General features: G+C 48.2%; 1 protein-coding gene across 4 annotated transcripts in view; it reads left to right on the top strand.

The window, feature by feature from the left end:
• Positions 1-1,649: 1,649 nt before the first annotated feature.
• The window catches only part of PLCG2 (phospholipase C gamma 2), a 180,694-nt gene continuing 162,944 nt past the window's right edge, over positions 1,650-19,399 (top strand). For 2 of the 4 annotated variants that reach the window (XM_074404665.1, XM_003938062.4), the window contains exons 1-2: positions 1,650-1,794; positions 8,053-8,291. In XM_074404665.1, coding sequence (XP_074260766.1) covers positions 8,099-8,291 — 193 coding nt within the window. In that variant the 5' untranslated portion in view covers positions 1,650-1,794; positions 8,053-8,098. Of the gene's footprint in view, positions 1,795-8,052; positions 8,292-12,995; positions 13,107-19,399 lie in introns of those variants that run through there. The other 2 variants (XM_074404659.1, XM_074404669.1) reach the window with 2 other exon arrangements.

Genomic DNA, 19,399 nt, shown 5'->3' with positions numbered 1-19,399 from the left:
CCCCACATCGTGCCACTGCATGCCAGCCTGGGCAACAGAGCGAGACTTAAAAAAAAAAAAGCTGTAACAGATCAGGTGCAGTGGCACATACCTGTGATCCCAGTGCTTTGGGAGGTAGAGGTAGAAGAATTGCCTGAGGCCAGGAGTTCAAGACCAGCCTGGGCAACATTGTGAGACCCCCCCCCCCATGTCTAAAAGGAGAGAAAATTAGCCAAGTGTTGTGGTGTGCACCTGTAGTCCCAGCTCTTCAGGAGGCAGAAACAGGAGGATCACTTGAGCCCCATAGTTGGAGGATGCAGTGAGCTATGATGGCAGCACTAAACTCCAGCCTGAGTGATAGAATGAGACCCTGACTCTTAAAAAAACAAGCTGTAATTCAAGCAACTTAGAAGTGAAATTGAAGTGCCTGACAGCTCTCTAGGTGCCTCTGAAGTTGGCTCTAGTCACAATGAAGATAATTCCATTAAAGGAAGAGTTTGAATCAGATAGCTTCATGCAACACATGAATGAAAAAAAAATTCCTAAAGAACATATTAGCTGCCGCTCCTCCTCCTCCCCCTCCTCCCCCTCCTCCCCCTCCTCCCCCTCCTCCCCCTCCTCCCCGTCCTTCCCGTCCTCCCCGTCCTCCCCGTCCTCCCCTCCTCCCCCTCCTCCCCCTCCTCCTCTTCCTCCTCCTCCTCCTCCTCCTCCCTCCTTTGAGACCGAGGCTGCTGGTAATTAAGTCTCACTCTGTTGCCTGGCCTGGACTGCAGCGGCACAATCTCACTCACTGCAACCTCCACCTCCCGGGTTCAAGCAATTCTCCCACTTCAGCCTCCGAAGTAGCTGGGGATTACAGGTGCCCACCACTGTGTCCAGCTAATTTTTTTGTGTTTTTAGTAGAGACAGGGTTTCACCATGTTGACCAGGCTGATCTCAAACTCCTGACCTCGTGATTTGCTTGCCTTGGCCTTCCAAAATGCTGGGCTTACAGGTGTGAGAAAATGGGACATCAATGGCCTGGGATTCTTTGCTACTGACTCCCTTTGGGGCTGGCACTAAGTTGATCACGTTTTACAGATAGGGAAACCGAGGCTGCTGGTAATTAAGTGATCTGCCTCAGGTAGCTATAAGGGGTGGTCTGACTCCAACACAGTCTCAAAGAGGGCTTCAAATTCGGGCCATGAATTGGCAATTCCTGGTGGGTGATTGTGAGGAGCATATTAATTTTTAATTTTTATTTATTTATTTTTGAGACAGAGTCTCGCTCTGCCACACCCATCCTAGCCCACTGCCGTCTCGAACTGCTGAGCTGAAGCTATCCTCCGGTCTCGACCTCCCAAAACGCTGGGATGACAGGCGTGAGCCCAGGGGCCCGTCAGGCCGGGAGTGAGTTAAATAAACGGCAAACACCTGGAAGGCGGCCGGCGCTCCAGGAATGCTATGGTTTTGAGGAACGCCCTTAGCACCTGGCCAAGTGGCCTTGGGCAGGTAGCCTCCCCTCCGGCTGCTTCAGTTTCCTCCTTGGCACGCAGAGGCGGGGCTCCAGGCCTGGGCCGCCCCACAGCGGGGAGGGCACGGGGTGCGCTCCAAGAGGCTGACGGGGCTGGGCTCGCCTGGGGCGGGGCTGCGCGGGGGGCGGCCCGGGAGGATCACGTGGCGCGGGGCCGCGGCCGAAGCAGAAGTAGCGAGCGCAGGCGGGGGAGGGCGTGAGCGGCGAGGAGTGCCCGGAGTCGAGACGCCGGCGGCTGCGCGTGGGATCCCAGAGCCGGGACCCCGGGCAGGCGGGCAGCTGCGTCCGGGCGGCACGGCCAGGTGAGCTGCCCGGGCGGGAGGGAGGCAGACGGGGCGCCCAGGGACCTGCACCTGGTGGGGACTGGAGCCTAGGGCGCTGCGTCCGAGGGGGTCTGCGCCCTGGCGCAGCCGGTGCGAGCAGGGGTGGGGTGCGCCCTCGGGGACCCTGGCCCGCCACGCCCGGGGTCTGTTTGGTGACGGCGGGGATCCTGGGCCAGCCACTGGCTACTTCCTCACCCGGGGCCGGCGCCACCTCTCCCGCTCGTGCGATGGGGCGGCCCCAGTTTTGAATGGGGACCGGGGTAGGGGAAGCTCGGGGGTCGCGCGGGCCCTGGCATTCAAAACTTTTCTTTCCGAGAGGCTCCGCTTGGGGTGACGCTGTCTCTCCTGACCGCGCCTGTGCCCAGAGCTCGCGGACTCTCGGAGCCACATTTCCCCGTCTCACTTCGGTGGTTGCTGGTGGCGGGTGGGGAGCGATACCGCGGGAGGCGCAGTCCTTCCCCGAGACTGTTGGAGAGCTTGCAGGGCACTCGCGATGCCCGCTTCACAACTGTCTGCGTAATTATGCGTGTGTCTGTGCGTGTCCCTGGTTATTTCACTACCCGCATGGCAGAAGAGTTCAAATTAAAGATGTGTCCCGTTTGGACAGGGAGCGCCTAGATTCCAGCGGGAGGGTGAGGCGGGGCTGTCTTGCTACCCTAATCTTGAACTAGGGTGAGAGGCTATGGTAGGGGGTAAAGAGGAGACATGGCACAGGAGAAACAGGTGGCCCCGTCCATCAGAACTTAATTTGAATTTCAGTTCCATCAACGTGACCCTGGGCAAGTTGAAAAGCCTTTCTGAGTCTGTTTCCCCCTCTGGATACTGGAGCCACTCAAGGCTATTTTCCAGGGCTGTGTTGAGAATTGGGGCTTATTGCTGTTCCACGAGGTTGGCTGAGAATCCGGATGCATCCATGGAGAGTCCTTGGGCAGTTCCTAACTCACCCTCTGGTTCAAGGGCCTTCTGTGGGGCTTGGGCCTTGTCCTTAGCTACAGTTCTGCAGGGAAGTGTTACAGAGTTTAAAAATCTATGCCAGCCTCAAGCAGTTTCTCCTGCAAAGGTGTGTGTGCACCACGTGTATAACAACTCAGGGACAGTCCTCATGGGGGGCCTCACTGGTGTTTAAGTCACCTAATGATGGAGCTGCCTCCCCCCACCAGCGACTGGAGTATGGGCAGTTCCTCTGGAAGAGGAAAAGCGGAGACCCCATGAATAGCCCTTTTGCGCTCATTAGGTGGTCAGTGGAAAACAGCTGGTGAGAAAACTTTTGAAAACATTTCTTGGCCGGGGGTGGTGGCTCACACCTGTAATCCCAACACTTTGGGAGGCTGAGGTGGGCAGATCACTTGGGGTCAGGAGTTTGAAACCAGATTGGCCAACATGGTGAAACTCTGTCTCTACTAAAAATACAAAAAATTAGCTGGGAGTGGTGGCACGTGCCTGTAATCCCAGCTACTCAGGAGGCTGAGGCAGGAGAATTGCTTGAACCTGGGAGGCAGAGGTTGCGGTGAGCCCAGATCACCCACTGCACCTGGGCAACAGGAGCAAGACTCTGACTTAAACAAAAAAATTAAACACTTCTTAATTTAGAAAACAGTAAAAACACAAGAAGAAAAGTTTGCGCATTACATGATCACTTAACGTAAAGCCAAGTCGTGCCCTCCACCCTCTCCCAGCCTCCAATAAATTCCTGTTTATCTCTCAGGGGAGAGTAACCACTCTCCTGGATTTACCAGCAGATCGCCTGTATAAAATGGGATTGCGTTGTACTCATACAATTGCAACTGTTGTTTGCAACTATTTTTTTTTATTGACCCCACAAATCTTTCCAGATCAAATTGTTTATCCATCATCGTCATTCTTTCTGATAGCTACTGAGGGTTCTTCAATGCACGTGTGCCATTATTTATCCAAAAGGCCCCCTACACTGATGAGCAGTTGTTCCGTTTTTATTTTTTCTAGTTCTATTGCAAATGTTGCTTCCCTGACTTTGTCACACATACTACATCTTTGTGCATGCCTTTCTGTACATATACAATTGCAGGATCAAAGCATATATATGTTTTGCTTTTTAATAGCTGCTCACAGGTTGCTCTAAAAGAGCAGGGGTGGAATTTACACTCTTACCTCCAGTTGCTGACACTGTTCCTTTGAAAATAGCATATCATCTCCAATGCTGCAGGGTGAGTGTAAGGTGTAGCACTAATGTCCCTTGAGCTGTTGGAGGGGCACTTAGCACTCAGGTGTTTGCCTGTACCACATTTTACAGAATTGTTTTGTGGGAGTTTGGATGAAATCCTGGACTGTCCTGACATGCAGAGAGCACTGAAGAGACAAAAACTTCCTTGATTTCTGGTTTTGGGTTCTTGTATCTCATTTCATACCCTTCTAAGTAAGCTTATGAGATACAAGAACATGAATGAGCTAATGAAATGTCCTTTAGAAGGACACGAAATGTAAAAATGGCAAAATCACTAATTCAGACTCAGCCATGTTTGTATTTACAAGATAAGTCATTTTACAGAATTACCCATTAAGAATGGGAAACAGGAACAAAAAAGGGATTTCAAGACTCTTAAAAAAAAAAAAAAAGCAGAAGCAAAGTGGAAGTTGCTGTGATGACTGCTTTCTCCTCTGGTGTCAAGGTCTTGGAGACCTCCCTGCTGTAGTTGCTGAAGCATGGAACCCTGAAGGGGTGAGCTGGGTACTGGTGGGATTTGAGTGGTTGACTCTAAGGATCTTTCAGCCACAAAGATCTGTTTCCAGTCATATATCATAAGCTCGTTCATGTTCTTGTATCTCATAAGCTTATTTAGAAGGGTATTTAAAGAGATACAGGAACCCAAAACCAGAAATCAAGGAAGTTTTTGTCTCTTCAGTGCTCTCTGCATGTCAGGACAGTACAGGGTTTCATCCAAACTCCCAGAAAACAATTCTGCTAAAATGTGGTACAGGCAAATACCTGAGTGCTAAGTGCCCCTCCAGCAGCTCAAGGAACATTAGTGCTACACCTTACACTCACCCTGCAGCATCAGAGGGGAGACAGTATTGTCAGCCACTGTAGTTAAGTGTAAATTTCACGCCTGCTCTTTTAGGGCAACCCGTGAACATCTATTAAAAAGCAACTGGTGTGGTTGCTTATGCTTGTAATCCCAGCACTTTGGAAGGCTTAGGCTGGCAGATCATGAGGTCAGGAGTTCGAGATCAGCCTGGCCCACATAGTGAAACTCCATCTCTACTAAAAATACAAAAATTAGCTGGTCATGGTGACGTGTACCTATAGTCCTAGCTACTTTGGAAGCAGAGGCAGGAGAATCAGTTGAACCCATGAGACAGCCTGGGCAACAGAGTGATGCTAGGTCTAAAAAAAAAAAGCCAAAAAAAAAAAAAAAAAGTTCGTGAGAGGCAATGTGGAAGAGCTGGTGTTTATGGCTGAACTGATCTGCTGGGCTTCCAAATTGGAAGTAACTCGAACCCTGGGGAAGGTTAAGTCCAAGGCCCTCCCAGAGCCAGGGCTGGAAAGAACTGAGGAGCCTGGTGCCTTCTCCTGGTTTCTGTTTGATTGAAGGTATTATAATAGGGCTTGTGTTTCCTACTGATGCTCCAGTGGACAGTGGCCTAGAGACTTGGGAGTGGGGAACTCAAGGATGCATGGCTGGGGACTGTCAACATAGTGAAGAGCTTCGTGGTTGGCACCTGGGTCAAATCCAGTTTCAGCTACTTTCTGTCTGTATGACCTTGGATAAGTCCCGTAACTTCTTTTTGAGAGGGGCTTGTACTGACAAATTCATCAATATCTGGCCAAATTCTGCCACACGATTCTGGACTGTGGGCTTGGGACTCAGGTGATGGTTCTGATCTTTGTGCTGCCACTGTTTTACATAACTTTGATCAGGTAATGTGACCTCTGGGGATTTCAGTTTCCCCCTGCAGTATTTCTCATTGAGATAAATGAGATGAACCAGACATGACAGGTGCTTGGCACCAGGGCCCAGTAAATGGCTGCTTTACAAGGACGAAATGGGCCATGGAGGCACCTTGTTCATCCCTTTGTCCTGGGTAATGATCAGGAGGTTATTTTAGGTTTCTCTTGATAGGTAAGGAGGGACATTAACTCTCAGCAGAGTTTTTAGCATACTCTGTCTGCCTCCCAGCCTTTGCTTAAACCTAAAGCCAGTTCCTCCAGCTTCGTCTTTTTTGAAAGATTCAATTTAAGATGCCTGCTTTTTTCCCCTGAAGGCTTTTCCTGAACCAGTTAACTGCCTAGCCGCATTCCAGATTAAATCTAGGACCCCTTCTTGCTGCTGTCTGCCTCTCCCCTCACCTATGCATGCTTCTGCTGCTACACTTATAACTACATTAGAATTCTCAGTTGATTGGTCTTTTTCCAAATGGACAGAGGGCAGTTGTAATTATCTCCTGCTGCCGGCCTGGCCGAGGAGATGTCTTTTGAATGGGTGTGTAGCAGAGGGAGGAGGGGGCAAAGGGCAAATCCTGGGCCCTCCCCATGCCCCTTATTTGCATCCCAGTTCTCAGCTCAGTGCCTGGCATAGAGTTGATACTTGATTAATGCCTTCCCCAATGGCTGATTAATCTTAACAGAGACCTTGCTAAATGCTGTGGGCTGTGCTTTTCTTCCTCCCAGCTGCCCCTGGTTGTCATTTAACCTCCATTTTACAGGTAAGGGAACTGAGGCACAGATTTAGAGCAGCTTGGCAGGAGGCTGAGCCAGGCTGGAAGCCCAGACAGCCCTGGGTGAACACCAGCCTCTTACTCCTTCCTCTTTGGATCCTGCAAAGGTCTCTCTAGTGCTACTCTGTAACCTTGACAGCTACAAAGTAACAACTCCAGGCCAGACTGGGAGGGAAAGGAGGAGATAAGAAACTGAACAAATAATGGTAATTGTAACAATAGCTTAATCTAAGGATTGTTGACTTTGTTTCATTGTTTTAAGGTCCTGAGATGCATTGTCTTGTTTAAGCCTTACAAAAACATGTAGAAGGTGGATACAGTTACTTTCTATTATGGGCTTGGAAATGAGCCCAGAGGATCTAAGTGATTTCTTGCAGTGGTGGCAAGGGGGTCTCTGGTAGTTCAGCTCCAGGGCCTGGGGAGCCCCTTCACTCTTAAGTCCTGTTTTGGGGGCCGGCAATCAGTTTCTGGGGATTTGGGAGGCAGAATAAGGGGATGGTACAGAGTGAAGGCTCATGGAGCTACTATGGGATTTTGAGCAAAGGAGTGACATGATTTGATTCATGTTCTAAAAGGATCCTTCTGGCTATGGGTGTGAGAATTGACCCTAGCAGTTCAGGGAAGAAGCTGGGAGACTAGGTTTAGAATAGTTTTAAGTATGAGATCCTAGGAGGAGCTGGTGAAAGGATGAGGTGGGTTGGAAGTGGTCAGGAGAGAGTCCATGCAATGATTCCTACAAGATTTTGGGTCCAAACACTCTCTGATACTGACCACCCACAAGCATAAACGGTAATCAAGGACACCTGCCAGGTGCTGGGCATCACCCCAGGTGCTTGGCTGGCGGATTCGTTTTCAGGCTTCCTAAGGGTCTGAACATTTCCATTTTAAAAAGGCTTAAACTAAGGCACAGAGAGGTCAAGCAGTCTGCCCACGGCCACACAGCCAGTAGGGACCTACTCTAAGATTTGAACTTGAAGCTGCCAAGACCTGACATTTCCTGCCTTTTATCCTCATTTCTATAAAGAGGAATCATTTGCCCAGGTCTCCATGAATGATTCTGAAGGTTTGCTTTGTTTTTTGTTTGTTTGTTTGTTTGTTTCATTTTATTTTTTTCAGTTCTTAATTTTGTTTAGGAAGTAAAGAGATGGTTAGAAAACTCTAGACAGGAAAGAGAAGGATGTTGGAGGTGGGGAGTGAGAGGTGGGAGCCTGGCCGGGCTGCTTTGGCTATTCAAATATTCTGTAGGGTAAGAGTGGGTGGGGAGAGAGGGGGTCACTGCCAGGCCAGGGTGATTTGGTTATTCAAAGCCCAGGTAACGGCTGGGTCCTTGAGGTCAGGGGCCCTTCTCACACTTCAGTTTCCATTTAAACATTGTGTCCTGCCTGAGCTCTCTGAGTGGCCGGCCATGCCTTGCCACTAGAACGTTTTCCTTAAACTCATCCTGATTGGCCTGAGACAGGTTTTTGTTTCTTGAAGTTCATGTCCTGTTAACTTAAACCTCCTTCGGTACTAAAACCAGGCCACTCTTTAATTCTGCCCTTTCAGCCTCCTGATTGCTCCCGATTCCCTCCTTCTCCCTGGAGTGGCCACAATGTCCACCATGGCTAGTGTGGATTCCCTTGCGGAATACGAGAAGAGCCAGATCAAGAGAGCCCTGGAGCTGGGGACGGTGATGACTGTGTTCAGCTTTCGTAAGTCTACTCCTGAGCGAAGGACCGTCCAGGTGATCATGGAAACGAGGCAGGTGGCCTGGAGCAAGACCGCCGACAAGATTGAGGGCTTCCGTGAGTACTCACTGGGTGGGGCAATGTGGCTGTCCTCTGGGGCCCTGGCCTGAGTGCCTGTCCACCTTCCTGTCTTGTCATTACTGTGATTGTTGCTGGTTTGATGCGTTTTTATTCTTCTCAAAATGAAAGCATTGCCACTTTTTGTTGGTCTCTGATGAGGTTTACAGCAGGTGGAGGAAGTTCAGCCAGGAGAGCTCTGGTGAAATAACAGAAACTGTAGTCAGCCCACTCGGAAAGGGCATTTGGGCAGCTTGCCTTGGCTGGTGCATTTGTTTCCTATCGGACAGCATCAGGGATCATCTGGTTCTCACAGCTGGTCCAGTCGTCTGACCTCTAAGGGCTAACTAGCCTAAGCTTGAGGAAACTCATAGCCTGGTTGCCAAATGTTACTGTGTTTTACTGCACACCACAGCAGTGAGGGGCCTTTGCTTTAGTCTCCAAGCAGGGAAAGTGAGTTGCTGAATGTTTTGTAGCTTTCAAATGTAGGTCTGGTCCTGGTAGAGGCATCCCTCCTCCCCGATTTCCTTTAAATTGGGCGGTTGGTTCAGATCCTAAAGTTTCTTAAACTATAACAAATAAAGGCACTTAAGCCATTTTCATTTGCATACATTTGCTGTAATTTGTGTTTTTAAATTAACTAGTTTTTAATTGAAATATATATTCCTGGGGGGTAAGGAGTTTCTCCTTACCAGATGTTTCTCCTCCCCAGCCCCTAACCCATGCTGCAGAGGCAAGCTCATTACCAATTACTTTTATCTTCCAGAAATAGTCTATGCTTGCATCATGCATAGGTTTAAAAAAACACACAAATGGAAACTCTCCTGTACAATTCTGCACCTTGACTCCTTTTTGTTAATTAATAATGATGTTGGGGGTGGTTTCTTATCAGCACACATTGATCTACTCATTCTTTCTTGGACACATGACATGGCATAGGCCTCAGTATAACAGTTTAACTCCACGGAAGCACATTTTGCGCTATTTCCAGACTCTTGTTATTAGTCAAAGTGACTATCATTGTACTTTTTTTTAAAAAAAATATTTTTTTGAGATAGGGTCTTTTTCTGTTACCCAGGCTGGAGTGCAGTGGCATGATGATGGCTAACTGCAACCTCAGCCCTCTGGGCTCAGGTGATCTTCCTGCCTCAGTCTCCCACCTAGCTGGGACCATGGGAATGTACCACCATGTCTGGATAATTTAGTTTTTTTTTTTTTTTTTTTTTTTTTGGAGAAATGGGGGTCTCACTATGTCCGGGCTGGTCTCATACTTCTGTGCTCAAGTGATCCTCCGCCCTTGGCCTCCCAAAGCATTGGGATTACATGCATGAGCCACCTCACCCAGGCTTGTATTCTCTCTCTCTCTTTTTTAAGTAATAGTTTTATTGAGATATAATTCACATACTATACATAGATTCACCCATTGTATGCAGCATGTATAGTGTGATGGTTTTAGTATATTTATATATGTGTGCAAGCACCACTACAATAAAATTTAGAATATTTTTATCACCTCAAGATGTAATCCCAGACCTTTCACCACCACCCCATCTCCTCTACCAGACCTCGGCAACCATTAAATTGACCTCTATCTCTATACACCTCCCTGCTGTGGACGTTTCATAGAAATGGATCGTTTTTATGTGGGCTTTTGTGACTGGCTTCTTTCACTCAGTGTAATGTTTTCAAGGTTCATCCACTTTGTTGGGTGGATCAGAAATTTGCCTTTTTATGGCAGAATCACCATACATTGTATGGATATTCCACAATTCATGTATTCATTCATCTGTTGATGGACACTTGTGATGGTCCCGTCTTTTGGCTACTATAAATGGTGCTGCTAAGAACGTTTCTCTACAAGTTTTTGTGTGGATGTCTGTTTTTGTTTCTTTTGGGTATATACCTAGGAATTGCTGGGTCATATGCTAACTCAGTTTCATCATTGTTGGAACCGTCAGACCGTTTTCCCAAGCAGCTGCACCACTTATGTCTCCTCCAGTGTTAGAGGAGGGTGATTGCTGCATTATTCTTCTATGTGTATGTATGGGGATATCCAAAGGACAATTTCCTGGAGGTTTATTTCTGAGCCGAAGGGTATGGCATGTTTTAACTTTAAAGGGAAGTTAGGCAGCACCCTGCAGAAGAGGTTACCCCACTGTATGTTTTAGCCACAAGGTGTGAAAGTACCTGTTGCCAGCACCCTCATCCGTGCTGCATGGCTGCTGAAAATAGACATTCATAGGTAGGCTCTGGTAGCTTGGTGTCATCCTCAATTTGATGTGTCCTATCATGAGCATGATCAAACTGCTTTCTGAAAGGCTTCTGGTTTCGGAGGCAAGTGGGTCTCAAGTCTCACAGAACCAGAGCCCTGCTTTGAAAATGCAATGTGGAGGTGGCCATCTTCTCTCCAGACTGTTTGCATTGGCTGACTCCACCCCCAGGTGGCCCAGAAACCTGTTGCCTCTGGGGTGCCCCTGCTTCCCCTCTAGAGGGTGGGATGGCTGGGACTGGTGGTAAATACAGGCGTGCCACATTGAGAGTAGATGGCTGGTTTTTCCTTTCTTTTCTCAATCTGCCTGTCCCAAGCCTAGCTGCCCAACAGAGACACCTAGGGGGGATTTTGAAAGTACAGGGTATTACCATGGCACAGGTATACCCCTGTAACAGACCTGCATGTTCTGCCATGTATCCTGGAACTTAAAAAAATATATATGTGTATATATGTATATATACACACAAATACCTATATTTCATACACACACACACACACACACACACACACACGAATGAAAGTACAGGGTATTGGAATCTTTTCCTGAAGCTCATTCTGATGGGCATAAGACAGGATTTTGGCTTGAAATCTTTGCCCTGTCATTCTGCCTTTCTGCTAAGTATTATCATTTCACTCGCTTGTGTACTCTTGCGAGCTTGCTTTCACACACACACACACTCTCTCTCTCTCTCAGAGATGGGATCTTGATCTGTTGCCCAAGCTAGAGTGGAATGGCCTGATCATGGTTCACTACAGCCATGAACTCTTGGGCTCAAGTGATCCTCCTGCCCAGCCTCCCAAGTAGCTGAGACTACAGGTGTGCACCATCATGCCCAGCTGATCTTTTAACTTTTGTGTAGATAGGGTCTTGCTGTGTTGCCCAGGCTGGTCTCAAACTCCTGGCCTCAAGCAGTCCTCCCACCTTGGTCTCCCGAAGTACTGGTATTACAGGCATGACCTACCATGCCTGGCCTCAGTTCATTCTCTTATTCAGCTGTTCAGCCTCTGTGTTTCCTTCTGCCTTCTCCCTGGAGTGACCGAGAGTGATGATATGTCACCACTTTGGCTGGAGCATAGTATTATAATAAGTCCCCCAGAAGGTCTGGTAACTAGGCAGTTTCATATACATCACTGCAGAGACGTCGTCCTTCTTTCCCTTTCCCCGTCCTTTCCCTGTCCCTCCTCTTCTCTCTCCCACTTTCTCTTTCTTTCTTCTTCCCTTCTGACCTTTGCCCCCTCCTTTGCCTCCCCTCTGCCATTGGAATGCCTACTCAGCCGGGCACTGCTCTGGGCACTAGAGATACAGCAGTTATTCAGTTAGTTTCAAATCTTCATGGAGCCTATGTTGCCTTATTAGGTATGAGCAGTGTGGGGCTTGACTGTTTGATGAGCTTTGCTGTGTGATCTCCGGCAAGTTACCTGCACTCTCCGAACTTTAATTCCCTTATCTATGAAATGGAAATAACGCTCATGTTTACCCCTAAGGGTCATGGTTCGGAAGAAGCCATTGAGAAGATGTGTCAGAGAGGCTTGGCTGAATTCATAGCATGTGACAGGTGCCGAATTGATGTGAACCACCACTGTCATGATTTTTGCTGTTGTTGGTAACTAGTGAAGTCCAGTCTATGCAGGGACTTAAAGTCTTGCTTAGGGATTTGGACTTTTTCTGGAGGGGAGAAGGGACCATTCTCAGGTTTTCAGAAGAGGGACGGCGTGATTGGATTTGCATCTTTGAGCATGTACTGCAGGTCCTGTTAGAGATGATGGTGTAGGTAGTGACAGGAAAAGCCAATTATGTGTGAAGAGCTTAGAAATGATAGTTCCCTGCCACACCTTGAGAGAGCAGGCTCAGTCTCCTACTGAGATGGGTGATGTTTTATCTCAGGAAGAACTCCCAGCTCTGGCAATTCTCTCATGGGGTTCTGGTTAGCAGGAACTTTCTGGTTACTGTGGGGTCTGCAGGGGTAGGTGCACACATAGGCGAGCAGTGGCATGTGGTTTTGGAATTGTTGGCAAGTGGCGTGTGACTTTGGACAGGTGTTACAATCCCTGTGCAGCCCTGGGTAAGACACCTGGGTCCTACTGTCTAAAGCAGCAAGTGATTCTCAACCAGGGTGATCCTTGCCTTCCCCCTTTCTACCCCAGGGTAGGGGAAATTTGGCAATGTCAGGAGGTGTGTTTGATTTTCTCACCTGGGATACAGGCTGCTACTGGCATCCAATGTGTAGATGCCAGAGATGCTGCTAAACATCCTACAGTGCACAGGACAGTCCCAGCCACAGAGAGTGATCCAGCAAAAATGTCAGTGGTGCAGGCGCTGAGAAACTGCTGTAAAGTTGTGTGTTTGCTTTGCTTATAGCAGTAAAATGTCACTGGGTAAAATAGGGTTTGACTCTGAACCCTGTTTTGATGGAACTTTCTCATTTGTTCAGCACATGTTTGCCATCATATTGAGTGCTAAACTCTGCGGAGAGAGGGAGGAGGAAGAATGGAGTCCCAGCCTGCAAGAGGAGGAGACAGAATCAGAAACCTGCCCTTGCAAGGTTGCATGCTTAGTACCATAGTGGGAGTTTTCTCTGGGTATGGTGTGAGGAGGGAAGGCTCTGGTCCATTTGGGTGTGAGGGAGGTGGTGAGGAATGGGGAGGGCTGATAGTGGAGGAGGTCCTTGGGTTGAGTTGAGAGAGATTTGCCAGATGGTTAGCAGGGACAGCTGCTCTGATCCTGTGGGATGAATGGGTGTCATGTAATATAAGTGAGTAGATGTGTAGGTCATAGATGTGGGCAGGGCTCAGCCAGGTGATTCTTCTACTCTTTTTAGCCTGGACTGAGGTCATTTGGTGTCACTTGGCCTGGAAGTTTCCAGAATCTTCACTCACACATCTGGTACCTTAGTGGTGATGGCTGGAAGACTGGGCTTAGCTGGGATTATTTTTTGTTTGTTTTTGAGATGGAGTCTCACTCTGCCATCCAGGCTGGAGTGCAGTGGTGCAGTCTTGGCTCAGTGCAGCCTCCGCCTCCTGGGTTCAGGCTATCCTCCCACCTCACCCCCTGAGTTGCTGCATATGACCACATCCAGCTAATTTTTGTGTTTTTAGTAGAGATGGGGTTTCACCATACTGGCCAGAGACTCCTGACCTCAGGTGATCTGCCCCCTCCAGCTTCTCAAAGTGCTGGGATTACAGGCATAAGCCACCGCACCAGCCTCAGCTGGGCCAATTGACCAAAGACCTACCATGTGGTGGTTTCAGGCAGAGAAGTCCCAGGCAGAAACTACAAGACTTCTTATGACAGCCTCAGGAATTCTAGGACATAACTTATAGCAACTCAGATCAGTAAGCTCAGCTTGGCTTCGAGGAAAGGAAATTACTCTCATAGAGAAGGAATGTCATGCACATCCACAGCAGGTAGGAACTGATGGTGGCCACCAGCAGCCCGGCTCCCACATGAGCATGTCAATTCCAAATCCAGATTTATGATGCAAATCCTGCTCTGCCACTGTATTAGTCCACTCTTATGCTGCTAATAAAGATACACTAGGCTGGGTGCAGTGGCTCACACCTGTAATCCCAGCCTGGCCAACATGGCGAAACCCTGTCTCTGCTAAAAATATGCAAATTAGCCAGGTTTAGTGGCACACACCTGTAGTCCCAACTACTTGGGAGGCTGAGGCAGAAGAATCGCTTGAACCTGGGAGGTGGAAGTTGCAGTGAGCCAAGATTGCACCACTGCACTCCAGCATGGGTGAGAGAGTGTGACTCTGTCTCAAAAAAAAAAAAAAGATACGCACAAGACTGGGTAATTTATAAAGGAAAGAAGTTTCATTGACTCACAATTTAGTGTGGCTGGGGAGGCCTTGGGACATTGACAATCATGATGGAAGGAGAAGCCTTCTTCACATGGTGGCAGCAAGGAGGCGAGCTGAGTGAAGGAGGAAGCCCCTTTTAAAACCACCTCATGAGAACTCACTATCATGAGGAGAGCATGAAGATAACCAGCCCCATGATTCAATTACCTCCCACTGGGCCCCTCCCATGGCACATGAAGATTATGGGAGCTACAATTCAGGGTAAGGTTTGGGTAGGGACACAGCTGAACCATATCAGCCACTTACTAGAAGTATGACTGGAAGCAAGTTCTTTTGTATAGTTCTGTGCCTCAGTTTCCATATCTGTCAAGTGAGATAATAGTAGTCTCCACCTTATTGGGTGAGAATTGAATGGATTTTATTGTATGTACTTTTTAAGATGTTGGAAATATTGCATAATTGAAACTTAATACAGTAAGAGAAGAAAGGAAAAAGCCCCCTAGTGAGGACCTCCAAGGCCTGGCCTCTGACAGAGAAGACTCAGTCTGAAGCACACCACCTCATTTCCTGGCCTCCACATTCCCTGTTGCTTTCCAGGGGTGTTGGATAAGATGGTGCCGGGACACCTTCCATCCTGGCCCTCTGCATAGAGAGTTAAGGAACTGGTTGTCTCTGAATGAAGGGAGGGAACTTGTGGCTTATGTTGGTTTTTCTTCCCTTCTGAGGGACACGGTTGAGGAGTCTCCAGGTGGAAAGGGGTGTGCTCTGGGGCCTTTCTGAGTGGAGCCTTAGCGTCCTCTTGCATCTTGTCCATTCTAGAGGCTCAGACTGTCTCAGGAGCCAACATGGTGCCATCTGTTTGTGGGTCTGGATTTTTAAGGTTTCTTCTGGTGACGGGCCCCTTAGAGGGCCTGGACCATGTCTATCTCAACTGAATAGGCTTTTTATCCTGACATTTTCACTTTTGCTCAGGCATTTTTTCTCTGTCTGCTTATTTTTGGCAAGTTGTGGCTACCCATGAATGAGGGATTCTCAAACGTAGGAGCTGTCTGCTTCCTTGGCGTTAGGTTTTTGGGGCTCCTACTTGTTAATGATAATAGTGAAACTGTTGGTGAGAGCCTCTTCTAATGAATGCTCACTGTGTCCTAGTCTCTGTGAAAGCACATGAAAGATAACAACTCCTTACTCCCCACAGAGGTCCACTGAAGGGGGAGCTATCCCTGTTTTATTCACAAGGAGACTGAGTCCTGGGGAGATGGGGTGGCATACCCAAGTTGAGGAAAGGGCAGAGCTGCAATTTGAGCTTGTTCTTCCTACCGTCAGTCTCTTACCTCCTTCTTGCTCTCTGTTGCTTTCTTCTAGATGGTCTCAAAGATGTATCAGTTTTGTGTGTCATAAACACCCCGGGCCTGAGACCAAAGAACGGCAGCTTTGTTTAGACTTTCTTTGTGACGGTCGGAGGGAAACATGTGAATTCCTTGTGTGTGCAGAGGACTTGCTCTGCCAGGGGCTGGAGGCACCAAGAGAAAGAAGACTTGGTGCTCATCCTAGAGGGGTGCCAGATTAGCGGGGAGATGGGGCATGCTAGGAAAGACCACACACAGCGTGGAGAAGTGCAGACGGGGCCAAGGGTGACAAAGTAAGAGTTTACTGTATGTGGGCTCATTCTGAAATCCACTCTTGGACTTCTTTTCATGGAAAAAAATGAATATTTTTGAAAGTCTTTATTTTGTCAAAATGTTTTTGAAAGAAATGTGAAATTACTATTAATAATGAATGAATGAATAATGTTTTCTCATTGGCATCTCCTAAGATGAAAACGATTGTCTGAGGGTGGTCCCCAGCTCCTGCAATGAAGCATCTCATCAGAAATAAGACTCAACCAACCAGTGCCCACGGTGTCCACAAACTTACTTGCCTTTCGGTTATTGGTGTGCAGTGATGGTATAAAGAAGGCCTGTCAAATCCTGGCCCTGCCACTTGTTACGGGTGTGACCTTGGGCCTCTCATCTTGCCTCTTGGGGCCTCCATTTCCTCATCTATAAAATGAGAATAATTGAAGAACACATCCCATAAGACTCTTGTGGGAAACAAATGGCATGATACATGCAAAATGCTTCAGCAGTGTCTGGCACGGAGGATGTGCTTAAGTATTTTGTGCTCTTGTTATTGTTGTTTTTATCATAATCAACATCATCGTCATCCAGCATAAAGGGAGATAACATTGTAGAGAGGATGACAGAAATACTACGTCTTCCATTTATATGAGGATTTTCCTTCTTGCACCCAGTGGATTGTCCTGCTCCCCCTGGGGTATGTGTCCTCCACGCTGGAGCCTGCCAGTGTGAAAAGTGGAGTTGACTTTTTTTTTCTTGATGGTGCTGTAGCCCTACTTTTATGTTGGATGGTTGAGGAATTGCTTGTCTTGTTATTCAAGAGTTGCCTTCTGCCCTGGATGACAACCTTACAATCTTCTTACAATTTGTTCCTTTTATTGATTTAGCAAACACTCAAAGAAGACCTGATGTGTATTGGGCAATGTGCTTCTCACTGGGGATAAAGTAGTGATCAGGACTCTGCAGATCCCTAGAGAATCTTACAGTCTTGTAGGAAAAGTGGAAAAAGCCGTAGTAACACATTCAATCATGTTGGATCGTGATGGACATTAGGAAGAAAAGGAATGGGGTGCTGAATAAAGAGTCACCAGCCAGGAGCACTAGCTTAGCTAGGGAAGGCCTCAGGGTGGCCTCTCTGTTGAGGTGACATATGAGTTGAGACTTGAAGGATGAGAAGGAGGGAGCCATGGGAAGCTCCGTGGAGAGAGCATTCTGGCATAGGGCACAGCAACAAAACTTTCCTATTAGTCAAGGTAGCCCAACTGCAGTAACAAGTAATTTCTTCCTATAAGTTTGTCTCTCACTCACTCAAGTCATGATCCAGCAAGACTGGAGAGTGGGACTCTGTGCTGTCATCTCCAAAGGTGTTGGAGGCTACCACCGGATCCTTTGTCCCACCAGTGCAGGGAGGAAGAGTAGAGGGTGGCTCAGGAGGTTGGAAGTTTCTATGGGCCATACCTGAAGTGGATGTACCTCTCTCCTCCCACCTGTTCCCCCCACCCCCAAGAGGAGGGGTCTTGCTTATTGCCTAGACTGAAGTGCAGTGGTGTGATCACAGCTCATTGCAGCCTTGAACTCCTGGGATCAAGTGATCCTCCTGCTTTGGTCTCCCAAAGTGCTGGGATCACAGGCACGGGCCACTGTGCCCCACCCCCTCCCACCTTCTGTTGATGAGAATTCGTCCTGCGACCAAGTGCAAAGGATGCTGGGAAGCTTGTCCTAGCCACAGGCTAAAGAACAGGACCTGAGTTGGGGTCATCCTTCCAGGCTTGTTCGCAGCCTCTAATTTTGGCAGATACAGAGGCAGCTGTAAGTGCCCCAGTGAAGGCTGATAAGCAGGATGATTGTAAGGGTTTGGGGGTTTTGTAGGAATCCAGAAAAATGAACAGTCTCACCATGGGGCTACATGGGAAGGGAAGTATGAGCCATTGGCACTGAGGAGTCTCCTGCTTTGTCTGTAACAAGAGCCGCTGATGGTGATGTCTCTTGACAGCCTCATCTGCCCTCTTGGGTGTCTCTCACTGCTTGGCCCTCCCTTCCCCAGCACAGCCTGTCTCCAAACCTTGGATTTCTGTTGCTGCCCATCAGCGACAGCTTTGGTTTTTCAGCCTCTTAAGAATGGACTCCTGAGAGAGAAGTTTCCCATCGGCCATGCCTTTTGAAGCCGGCGTACAGGAGCAGGCTGCTTTGGAGACCAGTGTCCTCTGGCGCAGCCAGCCTTGCCTGGGTGTGGGGATGGGTTAGATGTGGTCTCCTGTAAGAGGACATCATCTGGCTCTTTCTGGGCTGTGGGCAGTGGTGGGTGCCTATTAGAGATTGAATTGTTCTTACTAGTTTCATATGTCAAGGCCCTAATCCCCGATCTTATTTGGAAAGGGGAGCTTTGCAGATGTAATTAGTTGAGATGAAGTCATAATGAAATAGAGTGGACCCTAATACAGAATGACGTGTCCTTATGAGAAGAAAGGAGAGAGACATAGGAAGAGAAGGCTGTGTGAAGACAGATGCAGAGAGCTGAGTAATGAACCTGCAGGCAGAGGAAGGAGGCCCAGTGTTCTCCCCGAAAGGATCCAGCATCGCCAACACTTTGATTCTGGGCTTCTTGTTTGCAGAACTGTGAGAGTTCTGAGGTGTAAGCCACCCAGTTTTTGGTATTTCGTTAGTGGCAGGCCTAACACACAAATGCACTCTCACATAACGGGCCTGAGGGCAATGGGTGAGCACCGGGATTGACCTACCCGTTCAGCCACTGATACTATGGATGAGTTGCGGTTGTCATAGTGGAAGGGTAGAGCCCTTGCTTCCTTCCATGCGTTACATTATTTCCTAGCTGTGATGGTTCTGGACAGGGCCCTGAGAGTGTGTGAGGTAGTACAGGATAGTGGGTAAATGTGGGAGGCAGCATTTGTCCCTCAAAATAGCGCCAAACTCTGGGAATGCAGGTATATTTGGAATTCCTGACAATTCAGTGCAGGTCCCATCCCTTATGGATTGTGCTAACTGGGGAGTAGGGGGAGGGGTCTATTCAAAGATGTCCCTTGGTGAATTGTTTTGGAAAAAAAAAAAAAACTTATCTCCACCACCTGCCCCTCAGTCTGTCTTAGATATAAATGTGAGTTTTTGCATACTAGGTTAACAAAATGATGTGTCTTGATTTGTCTTGGAAGAGACTTAGGTGTTGTACAGTTTGGGGTTGAAATCAGAAATCCTGGGGGTTGACTTTTCCTGCTTTCATGCAAGGCCTGATCTCGGGGTCAGGCCTTTGGCAGTCGCGACCCACAGACTGTGAATGCTGGGAGGCCAGAGATCCGGTCTGTTCTGCTCATCAGGGGACTGCCCATCACCTGGCTCATATCTGGCCCATGGCTGGTGCTCTTCAGATAACTGGTCAACAAAGGAATCAGGAAAAGGACC

Source organism: Saimiri boliviensis, chromosome 1 (genome assembly GCF_048565385.1).
Source record: "Saimiri boliviensis isolate mSaiBol1 chromosome 1, mSaiBol1.pri, whole genome shotgun sequence".
Taxonomy (NCBI): domain Eukaryota; kingdom Metazoa; phylum Chordata; class Mammalia; order Primates; family Cebidae; genus Saimiri; species Saimiri boliviensis.
This window is presented reverse-complemented; position numbering and strand designations above follow the sequence as displayed.